This window comes from Triticum dicoccoides, chromosome 4A (assembly GCF_002162155.2).
Source record: "Triticum dicoccoides isolate Atlit2015 ecotype Zavitan chromosome 4A, WEW_v2.0, whole genome shotgun sequence".
NCBI lineage: Eukaryota > Viridiplantae > Streptophyta > Magnoliopsida > Poales > Poaceae > Triticum > Triticum dicoccoides.
Window position 1 is genome coordinate 589,931,517 of NC_041386.1, and position 15,416 is coordinate 589,946,932.

Consider the following 15,416-nt stretch of genomic DNA (forward strand, 5'->3'; position numbering starts at 1 on the left):
TGCCAAGTTTGAAAAATCGCAAATTTGGTCTAAAGCTTTCGTTTTCTGGGTGAGAACTATTTCTGTCATCCGAATTGATATGTAAACCTGAGACATTGATGCAGATATGGTTTTCATCGTTGCGTTTGAATGACAGTTTTCTCTTATTTGCACCGGGTTTTATTGGAATCAAATTGCCTACCTGCCACGGCTCTTGTAAAGGCACAAATGCAGCGACTATCATCCCGCCACAGTATAGTAAGCAAGAGAATGAATTCCCCGTGAACACCAAAGCAGATTTCTGTCAGAAAAGTAAGACTGTCATCTCAAAAGCAACAAAGCAGTAGTTAGGTCTCCTTTGATTCAAAGTAGTATAGTATTTTTTCGTACATGATATGTAGGATTGAATCCTATAATTTCTTTAGGGAATCATCTGTACTACTCCCTTCACTTTTATATACAAAGCCACTATTAAAATTACAATTTATAGCTATACGAGGCCATTAACACTAATCAAGACAAAATTGATAGTATTTGCCTCATACTGTAGCAAAGGAGGACATTAATTATCTCTTGCATGCATGTGGTTGTGAGAAGGTTGGCTTACATGCGCCTCATTAATCAACCAAAAGGAGTGAGAGCGTTGGCTTGTTGTGGGTGGAACAAAAAAATATGCATTAATTAACACGACAAACATTGGCTTAGACTAGTCACAATGGGGAGTAACTTAGAGTAGTAACATGCATATGTTACTAGTCTATATTACTACCTCCACAGTGGGTAGTAACATATGTGTTGTGTCATGCATCACTTCATTTATTATGCTGTAGACTCATCTTTTCTTGATATGTGTGATGTTACAGTAAACTAGTTATGTTACCATATGCCTCTTTTTTCATTAATTACGTGCCACATCATATATTTTGCCTAGATAAGTGTGATGTTACCACGTATGTTAGGTGGTGTTTGATTCTCTAGTCCTAGGACTTTTTCCTAGTCCCAACTAAAAAGTCCCTTCCTGTTTGTTTTCAGAGACTAAAAAGTCCCTAGTCCTTTCTTAGAGATTATTAAATGACCATGTTGCCCCTAGTATATAGAAAAATAACAATTAAAAAGTCCCAATGGGTGCATGGAGGGGCATTGTTAGAAAAGTTCCAAAAAGTCCTAAAAAGACTCTCTTTAAGAGTCTTCTTCATTTAGTCCCAAATGTCTAGTTTAGTCCCTAAAAAGTCCCTCCCGTTTGATAAAAAAGTATCTAAGAGGGACTTTTTCTAATCCCTACACAAAAAAGTCCCTGGAAACAAACACCCCCTTACTCCCACTGTGAGTAGTCTTAAGCACACATTTACTTTTGCCTTAATACCTGTAATATGGATACGTGGTTTTGTATACAAAAATGGAGGGAGTACATTTCATACGAATTTTAGAATCCACTCCAACCTCTTAAAATAATTCTTTGTTTTTCCTGTGATGCAATCATCAAACAAACTCAAATCCTTTAGAATTCGAGCGGGCATGACATTTCTGTTCTAATAATCCTATTATGAATCAGAGAGGCCCTTGAGTTTTTGTTCTGTTTCAAGTGAAGCAGTACCTTTTTTTTCTGAGCGGTGAGTGAAGCAGTACTAGTTAGTCTTTTTAGCCCATGATGAAAGCCCGTACCACAAATATTGACGCGTTTCACCGTCTTTTTTGAGGGAGACGCGTTTCACCGTCTGAGCCCAGCTTGGAGGCCCGTATCACAACTGCCACCTGCAAGACCGAGAATCGCAACCGCGAGCCCGAGAAAAAAAGAGTGGAGGTAAAATGGAGGGACGCCCCCGCGGCGGCGGCCGGACCGCCATGGACTACTCGCTGGCGGCGCTGAAGCTGTTCGCCTCGCAGCTGGCGGGATCCACGACCGCCCCCTCCTCGGAGGGCTCCTCCCCGGCGCAGATGCTCTTCGGCATCCGCTTCCAGCGCGCCTGGATCCAGGTCCCGTCTTCTTCCCCGTCCCTTCCTTCTTTTGCTGGGAGCCCTTGCCCTGACGGCTCGCTGCGGCAGGCAGGGCGTGGTGGTGCGCGCGGACTACAGCGTCGGCGACGGGAGGCTGTTCGTGGATGACGGCTCCTGCGTCACCGAGCTCATGCTCCGGCCCGAGGATGCCAAGGGCCAGCCCTGGCGCCCAGGTTCCCCCAATCTCTCTTATTTTGTCTCGCCTTCTCCGTTTCTCAGATATGATTGATGATGTGTCTGTTGACCATCTTTGCTTGTGCCGCGACATTGCCCATGTAGTACTCCCTCCGTTCCAAATTACTCGTCGTGGTTTTAGTTCAACTCCGTTCAAATTTGAACTAAAACCACGACGAGTAATTTGGAACGGAGGGACTACTAGTTTTGCTGCTGTTGCTCAGTAACATTAGCTGTATTATTTCCCCTGAAAAAAAGCGGTATCATGTACTCCCTCCGTTCCAAATTACTTGTCTCGAAAATGGATGTATCTAGAACTAAAATACATCTAGATACATCCATTTTCGCGACAAGTAATTCCGAACGGAGGGAGTACGAAACTGCATGCCAAGACAACCTAGAATTTACTTGGGAACCCCCTCGGGATGATCGATGCAAGAGTCGAACAATCCCAGCCACCATCAAAATACCCTGCAGGTGTACTCTTTGCAGTAGAGGCTCTTTACCACAAGATGGCCTCATGAAGTAATTCATTCATTATTATCAGACCTGGTAAAAATGCTACAGTGGTACTTGGTGGCACTCCCCCCGTACCGAGATGTTCTAACTTTTTCTCTGAATCGGATGTATATAGGCGTGTTTTAGTGTGTTTGTTCACCTGTGTAAGTCCGCATGCAGTCCATACAAAACATCCAAAACGTCTTATAATTTGGAACGGAGGCGGTGACTTTTTTTTGATTGTTTTTACAATGCCTTTTACTCTGTTCGTGTTCTGGGGGGCCCGACCGACCGCCTCTTTTCTTTTCCAAGCTAATTCATGATTTTCTTTACTCTAGCTGATTGATGGCTCTATTTTATGCTGCAGGGATGTATGTGCTGATTATTGGGGCATATATTGCTCCCCAGTCTACTGAAAGTCTGCCAATGGTCAAGGTTCCGTCTCCCTCTCTTACTCTATTTATTTATGCATCCTTGCTTATTCCTATCCACGTACTGTGAAGAATTTGAGGTTCTCTGTTGGTGCCTTGTTTATTACTCCCTCCGTCCTGAACTTCAGTTTCTGCGACAAGTAATTCGGGAGAGGGATTATTTGATGCAAACTTCAGTTCTGGAACCATTTGTTTGCTTGAGCCGACACCTGGAGTTTCAGAGTCTGCCTGACTAATGGTTATACAAAAAGGAAATAGTAATGCATGTTAGTATTCATTTACAATTTAGTAGTCTCACTCGTGGGAGTGGTTCATCCTTTAACTTCAATTAATAGCAGCCATGATTTTGGGCCTGGCATCCTTCTTGCAACTCATCATTTGAATGTATTGAGGATAACAGAAAGTTTAGTAATGTCATCACATGCTGTCGTAGTGTTGTAATCAGCATGGTATCATATTATTACAAGAGCTATCTAATGTATGGATGGGTAATCTTGACATGTAATGTTTCCCCCTAGATTAAGTGGGAGGCATTTTTTTGGATTCCTTTTTTGTTTGACCCCCTAGATTATCATTAGATTATGTGTTCAGTCTCCAGTCAATTGCCACTTTACCATGGCTTACCAATGCAAATCAAAATGAAAGCTTTTGTGTGAAGTAATATCCTGCATCACGGTGCATGTTGTCGGCTACATCTCATACTCGAGCATCCCTGGACTTGATCGTTGCAGGTGCACAAGATAGTGGATCTCTCTGGGCACCCGGACCGTGAAGCGATGTGGTACATGGAAGTGGCCGAGGCATACAACTTCTTCTACAAGGCTGACGCCTCCGGTGCCGGCTCACCGCCATGAGCACTCCTTGGTCTCTCCCGACGATCCGTTTCAGTGCGGCACTCTCTTACATTGCTGCCATTGTCGTAGATTGCTGCTGGTAACTCACCTCAGAGAATGCTCTGCTTTCCTTTTGTTGTGGAGGTCGGCAGTCCATATAGGCTTAGACTTACTTTAGGCTCGCTCATTTCTGAAGCAAAACAACCAGAATCGAGTTCATCACTCAGAGCTCGGTTTTCGGACGATGCTTGCATGCCCAAACAAGCATTGCTCTTTGGAATTTCCCTCTTTTTGCCCCCAAAAGAAGGAACCCCCCGTACCATGAACAGAGTCTTGATTTTGCACAAAGCGTCACAGAAATGCATCTCAGATTCTCAGTACGCTAGTTTCTGAGATAAAATAATTGAGTAAGCACCCATCAGCATGCTATGGCTCATTCTTCTCACTAATTGTTCAAGCCAGTGATTGAAGCTCATATAGAAGAACTAAAGAAGCAACCAAACTTTGCCTCGCATTAAAAAAAATCAATATGTTTCTTTTAGGAGCATATATGATCAAGTGAACATAAAATACAACCAGATAATGGGTAATTGAATCCACAGACAAAATAAGATACAACCAAATAATGTTGAGGATATCGCTTATCGTTAGCGTTTCGGTCGGCCGGGGATTAGAGATTAATCAGCAATCGGCCTATTAATCGATTTTATCGGTCGATAATTAATCGGCATTTTTTTGCAACTAAAAGTTTCGTAGCACTAAAACATGATATATTCAAAATAAACAAATACTATTAGATAAAAGTGTTACGTTGATTACTTGGCTTTGAATACTTTTACAGTGACAATAAAAGCAGGACAAGAATACATATTTGATAACAAGGTTTAAAAAACACAAATAAATATAGTTTTGCACACAAAATACTAGAAATAGGCTCAGTTTATCGATAGATTCCTGATAAATCACTTGTCAGAGTGATAAATCGACCCAAAAGCTAAACGGTGAAGATATGTCATAATCTTATCGGTTACCCCCTGAGTAGTGACTAGCAGAACGCTCGTGCGTTGCTACGGGCTATGCATATATAAATTAATTAAACAAATGATTAAGGTTAGCTGTAAGGTCAAAACTCATTTGTTCTCAAAGGTCCGGACATGTTCGGACATCAAATGAACGCTTAGTAGGCTCTTCAAAATTTAACCGTATGGATAGTCTGGGCTGCCCCAAATTTAGACCTTATATGGGGGAAAATGCGGTTGTTCAGACTATCCCCCATGTTATCTCCAACACATGGGCCCAACACAAAAAACTCCACCCCACAACGTATCGCCCCCTTTTTCTCTCGGACCTTTCCTTTCTCACTCGGTTTCCCGCCGTAATGGGACATTTCTCGCTGGAGCCTCCTTCTTTAAAATCAAATGACACCCACCTCATCTTCCTCATGCGTTGCAATAAAGATAATTTTTTTCATATTTATTATATAATAAAGTGGATTAAACTAACACATACTATTGACACAAAATAATAAATAACTATAGAGATCAGTCTCAAAGGTCCATTCAACTTCGCAAATGCACACTGACATGGGAGGTAAGTGGCAACCTGAATGTATTCCTAGTCGCCAATAAGCTCCACCTCCAGCCCAGATACCATTCATTGATAGAAGGGATAATTGATGTTCTTCTCTTCTTCGTCCTTCCCCACATCTTCTACTCCTAGTCTCTTCGCCAACCCGTTTTGTTGACACCAACATCAGCGCGTTTGTCAGTGACGCCTCATCTTCTTTTTCTTCCTCCTTCCTCGCCAGTTTTAATTCTCATTCCTACTTATTTTTTATAATACTCTTTCTTTCTTGTTTCACTTTATATTTTTGGAACACTCTTTACATCTCCAACACCATGGACCACTTGGTCGCTTTAGTTCTTTTTTCCTTCTTATTCATGAAACACTCGCTTTCAACTATAGCATGAACCACCTCGCCAATCTAATGTCGTGTTGTACTCATCTGCGAACGTTTCGAAAACCGTCAACATGTGGACATCCTGCAAAGGATGGTCGTCATCCATCTTGGTGAACGCTGGGTCGTCCATGTCGCGGGCGCATGGTGTCCGTTGTCCATGCTGCCAAGTGGTGCTCGACCATGTCGCTGAGAGCCTGTTGATTGTCCTTGCCGACGAGCGCTTTTAAATTGATTCAACGCGATGAACTGCTTGCTTAATTAATTACATAAATAATTAACAACCTACCTAATTCTTCGCACGCCTGATTAACTGCCAACCAAATCGACTAATTACCCGTCTAATTGGAAAAAATCTCTACTTCTAATTATCTGTAGGCATAATTAAGTGTCTACCTAAACCATTAATTACATTAATGACTTGGTTTCAAAATTGATTGGATGCAAAAAATAATTTCTATTTAAATGGACCTAATTATTTGCATACATAATTAACCATCTAGTTAATTAATTACATTAATGGTTTTATTTCCAAATTGATTCAGTGCTCGATTTACAAAATATTATCGCATGAATGGCTGCTACGAATGATGACGACTACCAAGTATTTTAGGACACATTTCCTTAACCAATTTCTTGACATTTAGTGGACACACTTGATTTGAGAATGTAGTATGTGTGTCTCTGTGTATTAATGACAAGAAATATAATATGACCGTGTCCACGAACACATGTACGTGGTGGTATGACGACACGCCTCCTGTCATGGCCGTCCTTGACATCGTGATGCACGCCGTGGCATTCTTGAGTATCACGCAAGTGTTAGGCCCGGCCACGACATCCTCCATCGTATCACGCATGGCGTCATCCGTAGGGGCGCGCAGATGCGTACACCCACAAGTAAAATATATGTTCTTTTGTTGTTTAGGAAACTTGTGATAGTCAATTAATAGTGAAGATAATAATAATGATATAGTGCGCAGAATTAATGGTTTGCTATTTAGGAATATCTCATTTTGTTTTGGATGGTTATCGAGGAAAATATTACGTCTATATTTTAGGAAGATAATCTCAAATATATGGTGCGAGTTCTGAATTGTTAATTACCTATTTATTTACGTGATTGAAATGAATCAGAATCTAAACTACAGATTCCATAAAGGGATTTGTTTACAATGCGTTACAGATTCTGTTACAAAAATCCCGTTACAGATTCCATAATAAATTAGTTAGGTCCATAATGGGATTTGTTTACAATGCGTTAAGATTTACGTGTTAGTTTTCTTAATAAAGAAATGCACTGATATAGGGATCGATTGATTCGAGTAAGGAAAGATAGATTCGTGATCTTTTGTATGTTAGGAAATTAGTGGTTTGCAAGGAAAGAGTGAAGAGTAAAAGAACCAATGCGACCACGTATAGATTCCATAATAAATTAATTAGGTCCATAACGGGATTTGTTTACAATGTGTTAGAATTTACGTGTTAGTTTTCTTAATAAAGAAATGCACTGATGTAGGGAGCGATTGATTCGGGTAAGGAAAGATAGATTCATGATCTTTTGTATGTTAGGACATTATTGGTTTGCAAGGAAAGAGTAGAGAGAAAAAGAACCAGTACGAGGGGGTGGTGGGAGGCGGGACGAATAAAAACCGGACGAAATTGAAAGGTGGGAGGGGGCTAGTAAAAACCGACGAAAAAAACCAACGAAATTAGGAGGCGGGAGGGAGGACGAAAAAAAACCAGGGGAGGTGGGAGGAGGACGAAAATAAACCGTACGAGGCTACCAACTGCTTCATTAGGAGTAGAGATAAAGCGGACGATAAATCACTGAATCGGGAGATTTTTTGAACAATGTACAACCAATGCCATACACCTCAATATTCTTTCCGAAGCCAGCCAGCTACCAGACTCATCTTCGTTGTGCCACCATGGCTTCACTTGCAATGGAAAACATAGAGAAACTCAACCACCAAAGTACCTACAAGACATTTAGAAGACCAGACCTCATTTAACCCGCGCAATAGTAGGCCACCACGTGCCACAAAGATTGGCAAAAATGGGGCATCACCCTGGTATAGGCAAGTGGTCGGTCAGTATCGTGAGACCAAGCCGATGATCTTGCTCACAAAGTCTCAGAAGAAGAGGTTGTTGAACAAGACGATGGTTTCCCCAACGATGCACATCGAGCAACACCGACGGACAACAAAAGAAACAACATGCCTTCATGAGAAGAACATCGGCCGCCACCGCCACCTCCTAGCACACCGGGGGTTGCGGGGCGGGCTGATCCGGGGGAGAAACACGTACGTAGCGGCACAAGATCTGGGAGTAGTGTCCAGGAGGATCCGGGAGAAGATTTGAGATCCAAAATTGGGGACCAGGTATTTATGGATCCGTTAAGACTTAAGAATAAGCAAAGATAAATGAATGGGGCGATCCACCATTGAACAATGGATGAAGATCCGGTCGACATATATAATTCGTAAACGGAAGAGCAATGCTACATCTACGTAAGAAATGTTATGTGATTGATAAAGGCTTACTAACAGTATCGTAGATGTGACCCTAAAAAAAACAGTATCGTAGGTGTAGGGTTCCTGTTGGTTATATTCCACCTCCGCCGTTAGGTTAATCACCCGTGCGGTAGAAGCTCTCGGACATGTAGGAGTAGATTCCAAGGAGAAAACCTCCTCCAACTCCAAGTATCTAGTCCAAGCACAGCCTCCATCACGCATGCATGCAGCTTTGCCAGCACTTGACCACCATCATGCCTATTTAAGCTTGCACTCTTGGCGTGAACAATCCTACTACCAGACTCTCTCTCTCACACATACACAGAGAGAGAGAGAGGTTCCAACCAAGCCGACCGACCATGCCGCAGACGACCATAGCGGCCAAGGAGGTGGAGAAGGTGGTCACCGCCGACGAAGAGACAACAGATATCGTCGTCCATAGGGTGCCGTACGGGGACCCGCCAGCGGTCCGGGCGCTGGACACGAGCGAGCTTGGCACGTGGTCCCTGTACCGCGCCCTCATCGGCGAGTTCACGGCCTCCCTCATCCTCCTCTACGTGAGCATCGCCACCGTCATCGGGTACAGGAACCAGTCCTCCGCCGCCGACGAGCGGTGCACCGGCGTCGGCTACCTCGGCGTCGCCTGGTCCTTCGGCGCCACCGTCTCCGTCCTCGTCTCCTCCACCAGCGGCGTCTCAGGTTGGTATATACACATCTCTATCACACCATATTTTCTCCGCCCATAATTACTTGTCATAGAAATGGATAGAAATGGGTGTATCTAGAACTAATTGTCGTCTTTCATGTGCATGCAATGCAGGTGGGCACATAAACCCGGCGGTGACGTTCGCGCTCTTCATGGCCGGGAAGGTGACGCTGGTGCGCGCGGTGCTGTACGTGGCGGCGCAGTGCCTCGGCGCCGTCGTCGGCGTGGGCGTCGTCAAGGGGATCATGAAGCACCCCTACGACGACCTGGGGGGCGGCGCCAACGCGGTGGCCGGGGGGTACTCGCTCGGGGCGGCCCTTGGCGCGGAGACCTTGGGCACCTTCGTCCTCGCCTACGCCGTCTTCTCCGCCACCGACCCCAAGCGCACCGCCCGCGACGCCTTCGTCCCCGTACCAGACGCCTTCTCCTCTCACTCACTCACTCTCAGCTAGCTAGCTAGCTCGTGGTGATCACGGCCGGAAGTGCCTATATACTATGTATATGATGGTTTGTCGTCGATTAACTGCGTGCAGCTGGTGGCGGCGCTCCCGATCGGCATGGCGGTGTTCGTGGTGCACCTGGCCACCATCCCGATCACCGGCACGGGCATCAACCCGGCGAGGAGCCTGGGCGCCGCCGTGCTGTACAACCAGCACGAAACCTGGAAGCAACACGTACGTACGTGGGACCCATTAATTGCTGTTGTTAGAAAATTAATGAGATTAAAATAAAGTGTCCCGTTGATGATCTGCATGCAGTGGATCTTCTGGGTCGGGCCTTTCACCGGCGCGGCCATGGCGGCGTTCTACCACAAGATCGTGCTGCGCGACGGGGCTGTGGTGAAGGAGTCGCTGGCGGCGATGGGCTCCTTCAAGAGGAACAGCTCCACCGCTTGAAGATCGATCGTGGAGATCGAGGAGACCATGCATGCGCATGCGTATAACAGTAGGTACTATTGCTTCGTCGCTACAAGTGGGTCCCATGCCATGTCGGTGCCACTTCAGCCGTATACGATGCTATATGTGTCGACGCATTTTACGTCTACGAATGAGATTAGCGCGTTCGTGCCAAGTTTTAGAGCCGGTTTGACATATTTTTCAAATTCAGACAATAGAGTGAACATCCATAATAAGTTTAATCATCACTGGTGTATTTACCTCTTTTTCATCCGTGTAATGAGAATAAAAACTTGTTGGTCCCTTTTTACTACCTCTCTTGGCCCTGTAACGTACGGAATCTTGCTATAGTACCGTTGGTTAATTAAGCGTGTCTTGATGTGTGTTGTTCGTTAACATGTGAGATCACTGCTGCAGGATGCAAATAGTTTTAAATTACTTCCGCTGACATAGTTTTAAACCGCCGTCTTATGTGAAGGTGTGCGATAGGGGTCCACCGCACAAGACCCAGACTAATCGTCTGCGATTGCTCCTCAGACCACACACGAAGACACTAAAGTGCACGTGTGTGATCGGGAGAGCTATCTGGGACAAGCTGTATGAGACTTGCTAAACATCCCACACAATTTGCTTAAACAAAATGTTTGCATTAGTATGGTATATCATGCACGATGCGGCCTAAAAACACTTGTGCGATAGGGCTACCTATCAGACTATCACCCGCGCTTTTCAAACGCTTGCGGCTGGCAACATATCGCAAACAGTTGTCTAGGAGACTAGGACGGCATCACGATCTGCAAATCCACCAGATTACCCTCCCTATAGGGTTTTTTAGCGTGTAACAAGGGCACTCCCGAGAGATATCGGGACCGTGAGATGTTAAGTTAATCAGCGGAGTAAAAAAATGGTCAAATGATAGCGAGAATTCAGATGTTTGGGCCTTTCACCGTCTGAGCCCAGTTTGGAAGCCCGCGTATCGTGTATGGATGTGGAGCCCTACCCTACCACCATATGCGCAACTTTGCATAAAAAAAAGAACATACGCGCAACTGCGACCAGCACGAATCGCAACCGCGAGTAAAATGGAGGGGCGCCCCCGCGGCGGCGGCGGCCGGACGGCGATGGACTACTCGCTGGCGGCGCTGAAGCTGTTGGCCTCGCAGCTGGCGGGCTCCACCACGGCCCCCTCCTCCGAGGGCTCCTCCCCGGCGCAGATGCTCTTCGGCATCCGCTTCCAGCGCGCCTGGATTCAAGATGGCAATGGGGCCCCGAAACCCGCGTCCCCATGGGTTTTTACCCTATTAGGAGATGGGGATGGGCATCTTTTCATCCCCGCGGAGCTGTTGTTGGGCACATTATACAACCCGACACGTTTCGTGGGTTTACACCCGTTTCGGTAGTCCCCGAACCCGAAACCCGGCAATACCCGTGAAATTACATTATTATTTTTACCACCGTAGTCATCTTACCCCCGAAATCTTAGAGGCCTTGATGTGTTAACAAGATTGGATAAGAAACAAATATAAAGGTGTGTCTTTCTTTACATATCATCATAAAGTTTTATCATTATCTTGCTGCAATGTTTCATAAGATGTTCATTACTACTTATTTGATTCTCATAGATGCTGACAATGAATAAGGACAAAGATTTTAGAGTTGTCTTCAAGACATTCAAGAGGGAATGCAGGTGAAGTACAGGTACTTGCGAATTTCAAATACTAATGTGTATAATTTTCTCATGTTTAACTTTAGCTTGAGTGAATTTTGATCTTCCCTAGGTATTGGCACTTTGATTTGGCATTGGAAGATTTGAAGATGGTCGTTTGGAGGCTTGGAGATGTGAAAGATGCCATGATGATTCCAACTTTAAAGTGATTTGTGAACTATAAGTTCTATTTCAGAACTTATATAGTTGTTGAACCATCTACTATTATTTTTTGTTGAAATTTACTCAAGTTATGCTGCTGAAATGTGCTTGTTTTTGCTGCTGAAATGTTATTCTTTGTCGCCACTATGTTTGTTTAAATATTTTGATTTTATCGTGGGTTCCCCGAAACCCGATGAGTTTAGGGGACGGGCAGAAAACTAGCCCCGCACACGGTGATGGGGACGGGGACGGATTTACGATTTTCTCGTGGGGATGGGTTTGGGAAGGCAAAATCCGATGGGCTTCGTCCCCGTTGCCATCTTGAGCCTGGATCCAGGTCCCCGACCCCGACCCATCCCACATCTTCTCCCCGCCATTCCCCGTTCCCCTGCTCGGAGCCCTGACGACTTGCAGCGGCAGGCAGGGCGTGATCGTGCGCGTGGACTACAGCACCGGCGACAACGGGAGCCTGTTCGTGGATGACGGCTCCTGCGTCACCGAGTTCATGCTCCGGTCCGAGGATGCCAAGGGCCAGCCCTGGCGCCCAGGTTCTCCCAACCTTCTTCGATCCCCTCTGCTTATGCTCCGTTTCTTAGATATGTTGTTTCTGAAGATCAACTTTGCCTGTGCGACATAATCAAATTGCACGTGTTGTTTTGCTGCTGTAGTGCTGTTGATGCGAAACTGCTTGCAAAAATAAGTGTGGAAAACCTAGAATTTACCACAAGACAAGATGCCCCATGAGTTAAATTAATTATCAGACCTGGCAAAGTGTTACATACAGTAGTATTTTTATTGTTTGCATTTTGCAATGCTTTTACTCTCTTCGTGCTCTGCTTCTTTTTCAGGCTAGTTCACGATTTGTTTACTGACGGCCCTATCTCATGCTGTAGGGATGTATGTGCTGATTATTGGGGCATATATTGCGCCAGAGTCTACCGAAAATCTGCCAGCGGTCAAGGTTCCATCTCCCTCCCTTACACTCTTTGCCCATCCTTGTCTGCTTACATTCATATCTGTATCCATATACTGAAATTTTGAGGTTTTCTGTTGGTGCTTTCTATATTGTTTGAGGTGAAGTTCAGTTTTGAAACCATTTGAATACTTGAGCCAACACCTGGAGTTCCAGGCTGCCTGTCTAATGATTATGCAAATAGAAAGAATAATAGTAATGTCTGCTCGTAGTACACTAGTACTCATGAACGAGGCGTTCATCCTTTTAACTTCAACAACACTCATGATTTTGGGCCAAAAATTACAGTTTTTGTCTTAAGTGCACACTTCAGCAGTTGCTTACTGTTTGTATGCTCAGTGCTTACCACACCTGAGATTTCACAGAGAAGCCGTTATATCTTGCATCACGGTGCATGCTGTCAGATACATCTCTTACCTCCTGGATTTGATCGTCGCAGGTGCACAAGATAGTGGATCTCTCGACGCAGCCGGACCGTGAAGCGATGTGGTACATGGAAGTCGCCGAGGCTTACAACTTGTTCTACGAGGCTGATGCCTCTGGTGTCGGCTCACCGTCATGAGCACTCTTAACTCCTTGCTCCCTCCTGATGATTCGTGTCAGTGTAGCACTCTTAGCATTGCTGCCACTCTGTCCCCGTGCTCGTTACCTTGTTGTAGATCGCCCGCTGGTAACTCAGAGAGGCCCTTTTGGTGCTTCGAATTGTTTTAGGGTTATCTCAGATGAACGTCGGAGCACGTCCAAATTCCAACAGCGAGAAATTTGACTGGAATCTCTCAACATTTTCATGCGACTGATTCGTGACATCTCCTGCAGTCTCGTGTAGTCGTGTTGGGCCGCCGCTAGTGGTTCTGTTGATGACTTAACTTAATGTCTCATGCATCAGGATTCGCCCTGGTTGCATCAATTTGGTGAACACGTTATGGTTTGAGTTCACTACACTTATGAGATCAGTAATTTGGGAAAAGAAACCTAGTATCAAATCGGGCGTCCCTGGAAATATTTTTGTTGTCAGACCCAATCGTTTCATTAATATTTAGCAAACTAATCTATAAGACTCTTGCAAAAACTATTTCAATTAATACTAGATTTTGACTGAAAGTCTGAAGCAAACATTTTTTTAGCAACTGGCAGGAGCTCTCCCTTTTTTCATATAAGAACAAGAAGATAATTGACCTGTTTATAAAAGGAAAATTGGCCAAAAACTAATACATACCCACACACACGCCAGCCCCGAGGTTGCGCCCCAAGCGAACTGACTACTTTGCCGCCCAAGCAACTGGATATGACACCCTATCAAACGACCCGGAGCTGCCGCTCTGGCATACAAACCTCAAGAACACACGCACCGGCCTCGAGGTTGTGTACCAGATGAGCTGATGACTCTATCACCCAGGCAACTAGAGTCGGCACCCTACTACATGATTCAGAGCCGCTGCTTTGTCTTCCACACCAACCACGAGGCCGCATGTCTGATAGAAGACCATACCTCTAAGGTGATGGTATCGAAATTCGCCAGTGTCCTCAGTAGGGTGGAGAGCGCGGCTGGATGTACCAGAAGGGATCACACACGAGGTTTTTACCTAGGTTCGGACCGTCATGGTTTGAGGTAACACCCTATCTCTTGCTTTGCTTTTGATTAATGGTAAAAACGCCTCATGTGAGGGGGGTTACAGATAGGATGTGGTAATAGCTACCGAGGTGTTGATGATAAGTCAGATGATCCTCGATCTACTTAGCAGTAGGCTTTACAGATTTTCTAATCGACCCCGACTCAGAGTTGACCAAAGGAACCTTGGCTTGCATGCCAAGATGATGACTATCCTCCCAGGTATAATGTATCGTCAGTAGCTCCTCCGAACTTGTCTGAAGTTTTGGAATCAGTCCTCCTCGAAGACGAAATACAGGCGGGCTCCTCTTGTGTTATGTGATTGGATCAACCCGGCTTCTGGTTCGCCTACCTTCAATAGTGGCACTTGCAAATTTTTGAACAATTACTTCACACAAGACTTTATAACACATTGAGTGTGATCGAAACGCCACAATCAATATTTTCCTCCGCTCTTTGTTGGGACGATAACTATTGGATATTCACATGAAGGTTCTACACAACTTTGTGTGTCTTGTAGGCTGCCAGGGAGGAACCTAAATAATAACGACAACATAAATACTTTATATGAAAATACCGACAACATACTAACGATGTAATCTCTCAGTAATTCATAAAGAACCAATGCAACTATAACACATAAATATAAACTTAATTACGAAAATGAAAAATATCATAATAATATCTTATTATTGTCTCCGGTGCATATTTTCAACAAGGATAGCTTGATACTTCTAGTATATTTTGAAGTAATATACTATGTTTTGCGGAACCCAAGCTTGCCTATGCCAGTAGCCGAGTGGTCGGAGCACAAACTAAACGACAGTCTCAGCTAAGGTGGAAAGTGGCAGTGAACAATCCGAAATATCCGATATTCATATTCGAGAAAACGCCTGTATCAATCAAATCAGACAAAAAAAAAAGCCTCCCGAACACAAACGACGCGCGCGCGCATCAACAGTCGTCTTCGCGGGCGCGTATA

At 44.8% G+C, this 15,416-nt stretch overlaps 4 protein-coding genes across 4 annotated transcripts in view; all 4 read left to right on the plus strand.

Moving 5' to 3' along the window:
* Positions 1 to 1,780, plus strand: part of LOC119287052 (protein saal1-like) — a 9,340-nt gene extending 7,560 nt beyond the window's left edge. The window contains exon 12 of the transcript XR_005140745.1: positions 1,677 to 1,780. The gene's annotated coding sequence lies outside the window, so the exon portion shown is untranslated. The remainder of the gene's footprint in view (positions 1 to 1,676) is intronic.
* LOC119287054 lies at positions 1,765 to 4,232 on the plus strand. The gene is made up of 4 exons (XM_037566549.1): positions 1,765 to 1,953; positions 2,027 to 2,147; positions 3,014 to 3,081; positions 3,809 to 4,232. The coding sequence occupies exons 1-4, from the start codon at positions 1,786 to 1,788 to the stop codon at positions 3,929 to 3,931; spliced, it is 480 nt and encodes a 159-aa protein (XP_037422446.1). The 5' UTR covers positions 1,765 to 1,785; the 3' UTR covers positions 3,932 to 4,232.
* Positions 4,233 to 8,692: 4,460 nt separating this feature from the next.
* On the plus strand, positions 8,693 to 10,244 carry LOC119287053 (probable aquaporin PIP2-7). Its single transcript, XM_037566548.1, has 4 exons — positions 8,693 to 9,082; positions 9,204 to 9,499; positions 9,623 to 9,763; positions 9,848 to 10,244. Exons 1-4 carry the CDS (start codon positions 8,743 to 8,745, stop codon positions 9,983 to 9,985), a joined length of 915 nt encoding a protein of 304 aa, XP_037422445.1. The 5' UTR covers positions 8,693 to 8,742; the 3' UTR covers positions 9,986 to 10,244.
* Positions 10,245 to 11,067: 823 nt separating this feature from the next.
* Positions 11,068 to 13,687, plus strand: LOC119287055. The gene is made up of 4 exons (XM_037566550.1): positions 11,068 to 11,250; positions 12,277 to 12,400; positions 12,746 to 12,813; positions 13,265 to 13,687. Exons 1-4 carry the CDS (start codon positions 11,068 to 11,070, stop codon positions 13,385 to 13,387), a joined length of 498 nt encoding a protein of 165 aa, XP_037422447.1. The 3' UTR covers positions 13,388 to 13,687.
* Positions 13,688 to 15,416: the final 1,729 nt, after the last annotated feature.

Bases quoted from the DNA above. Each gene is read 5' to 3' on its own strand.
- LOC119287054 (XM_037566549.1), top strand. From the start codon at position 1,786: ATGGAGGGACGCCCCCGCGGCGGCGGCCGGACCGCCATGGACTACTCG. The intron at 1,954-2,026 runs GTCCCGTCTTCT...TGCGGCAGGCAG, and splicing joins TCCAGCGCGCCTGGATCCAG to GGCGTGGTGGTGCGCGCGGA. The intron at 3,082-3,808 runs GTTCCGTCTCCC...TGATCGTTGCAG, and splicing joins AAAGTCTGCCAATGGTCAAG to GTGCACAAGATAGTGGATCT.
- LOC119287053 (XM_037566548.1), top strand. From the start codon at position 8,743: ATGCCGCAGACGACCATAGCGGCCAAGGAGGTGGAGAAGGTGGTCACC. The intron at 9,500-9,622 runs GTACCAGACGCC...AACTGCGTGCAG, and splicing joins CCCGCGACGCCTTCGTCCCC to CTGGTGGCGGCGCTCCCGAT. The intron at 9,764-9,847 runs GTACGTACGTGG...ATCTGCATGCAG, and splicing joins ACGAAACCTGGAAGCAACAC to TGGATCTTCTGGGTCGGGCC.
- LOC119287055 (XM_037566550.1), top strand. From the start codon at position 11,068: ATGGAGGGGCGCCCCCGCGGCGGCGGCGGCCGGACGGCGATGGACTAC. The intron at 11,251-12,276 runs GCCCCGAAACCC...AGCGGCAGGCAG, and splicing joins GGATTCAAGATGGCAATGGG to GGCGTGATCGTGCGCGTGGA. The intron at 12,401-12,745 runs GTTCTCCCAACC...CTCATGCTGTAG, and splicing joins GGGCCAGCCCTGGCGCCCAG to GGATGTATGTGCTGATTATT.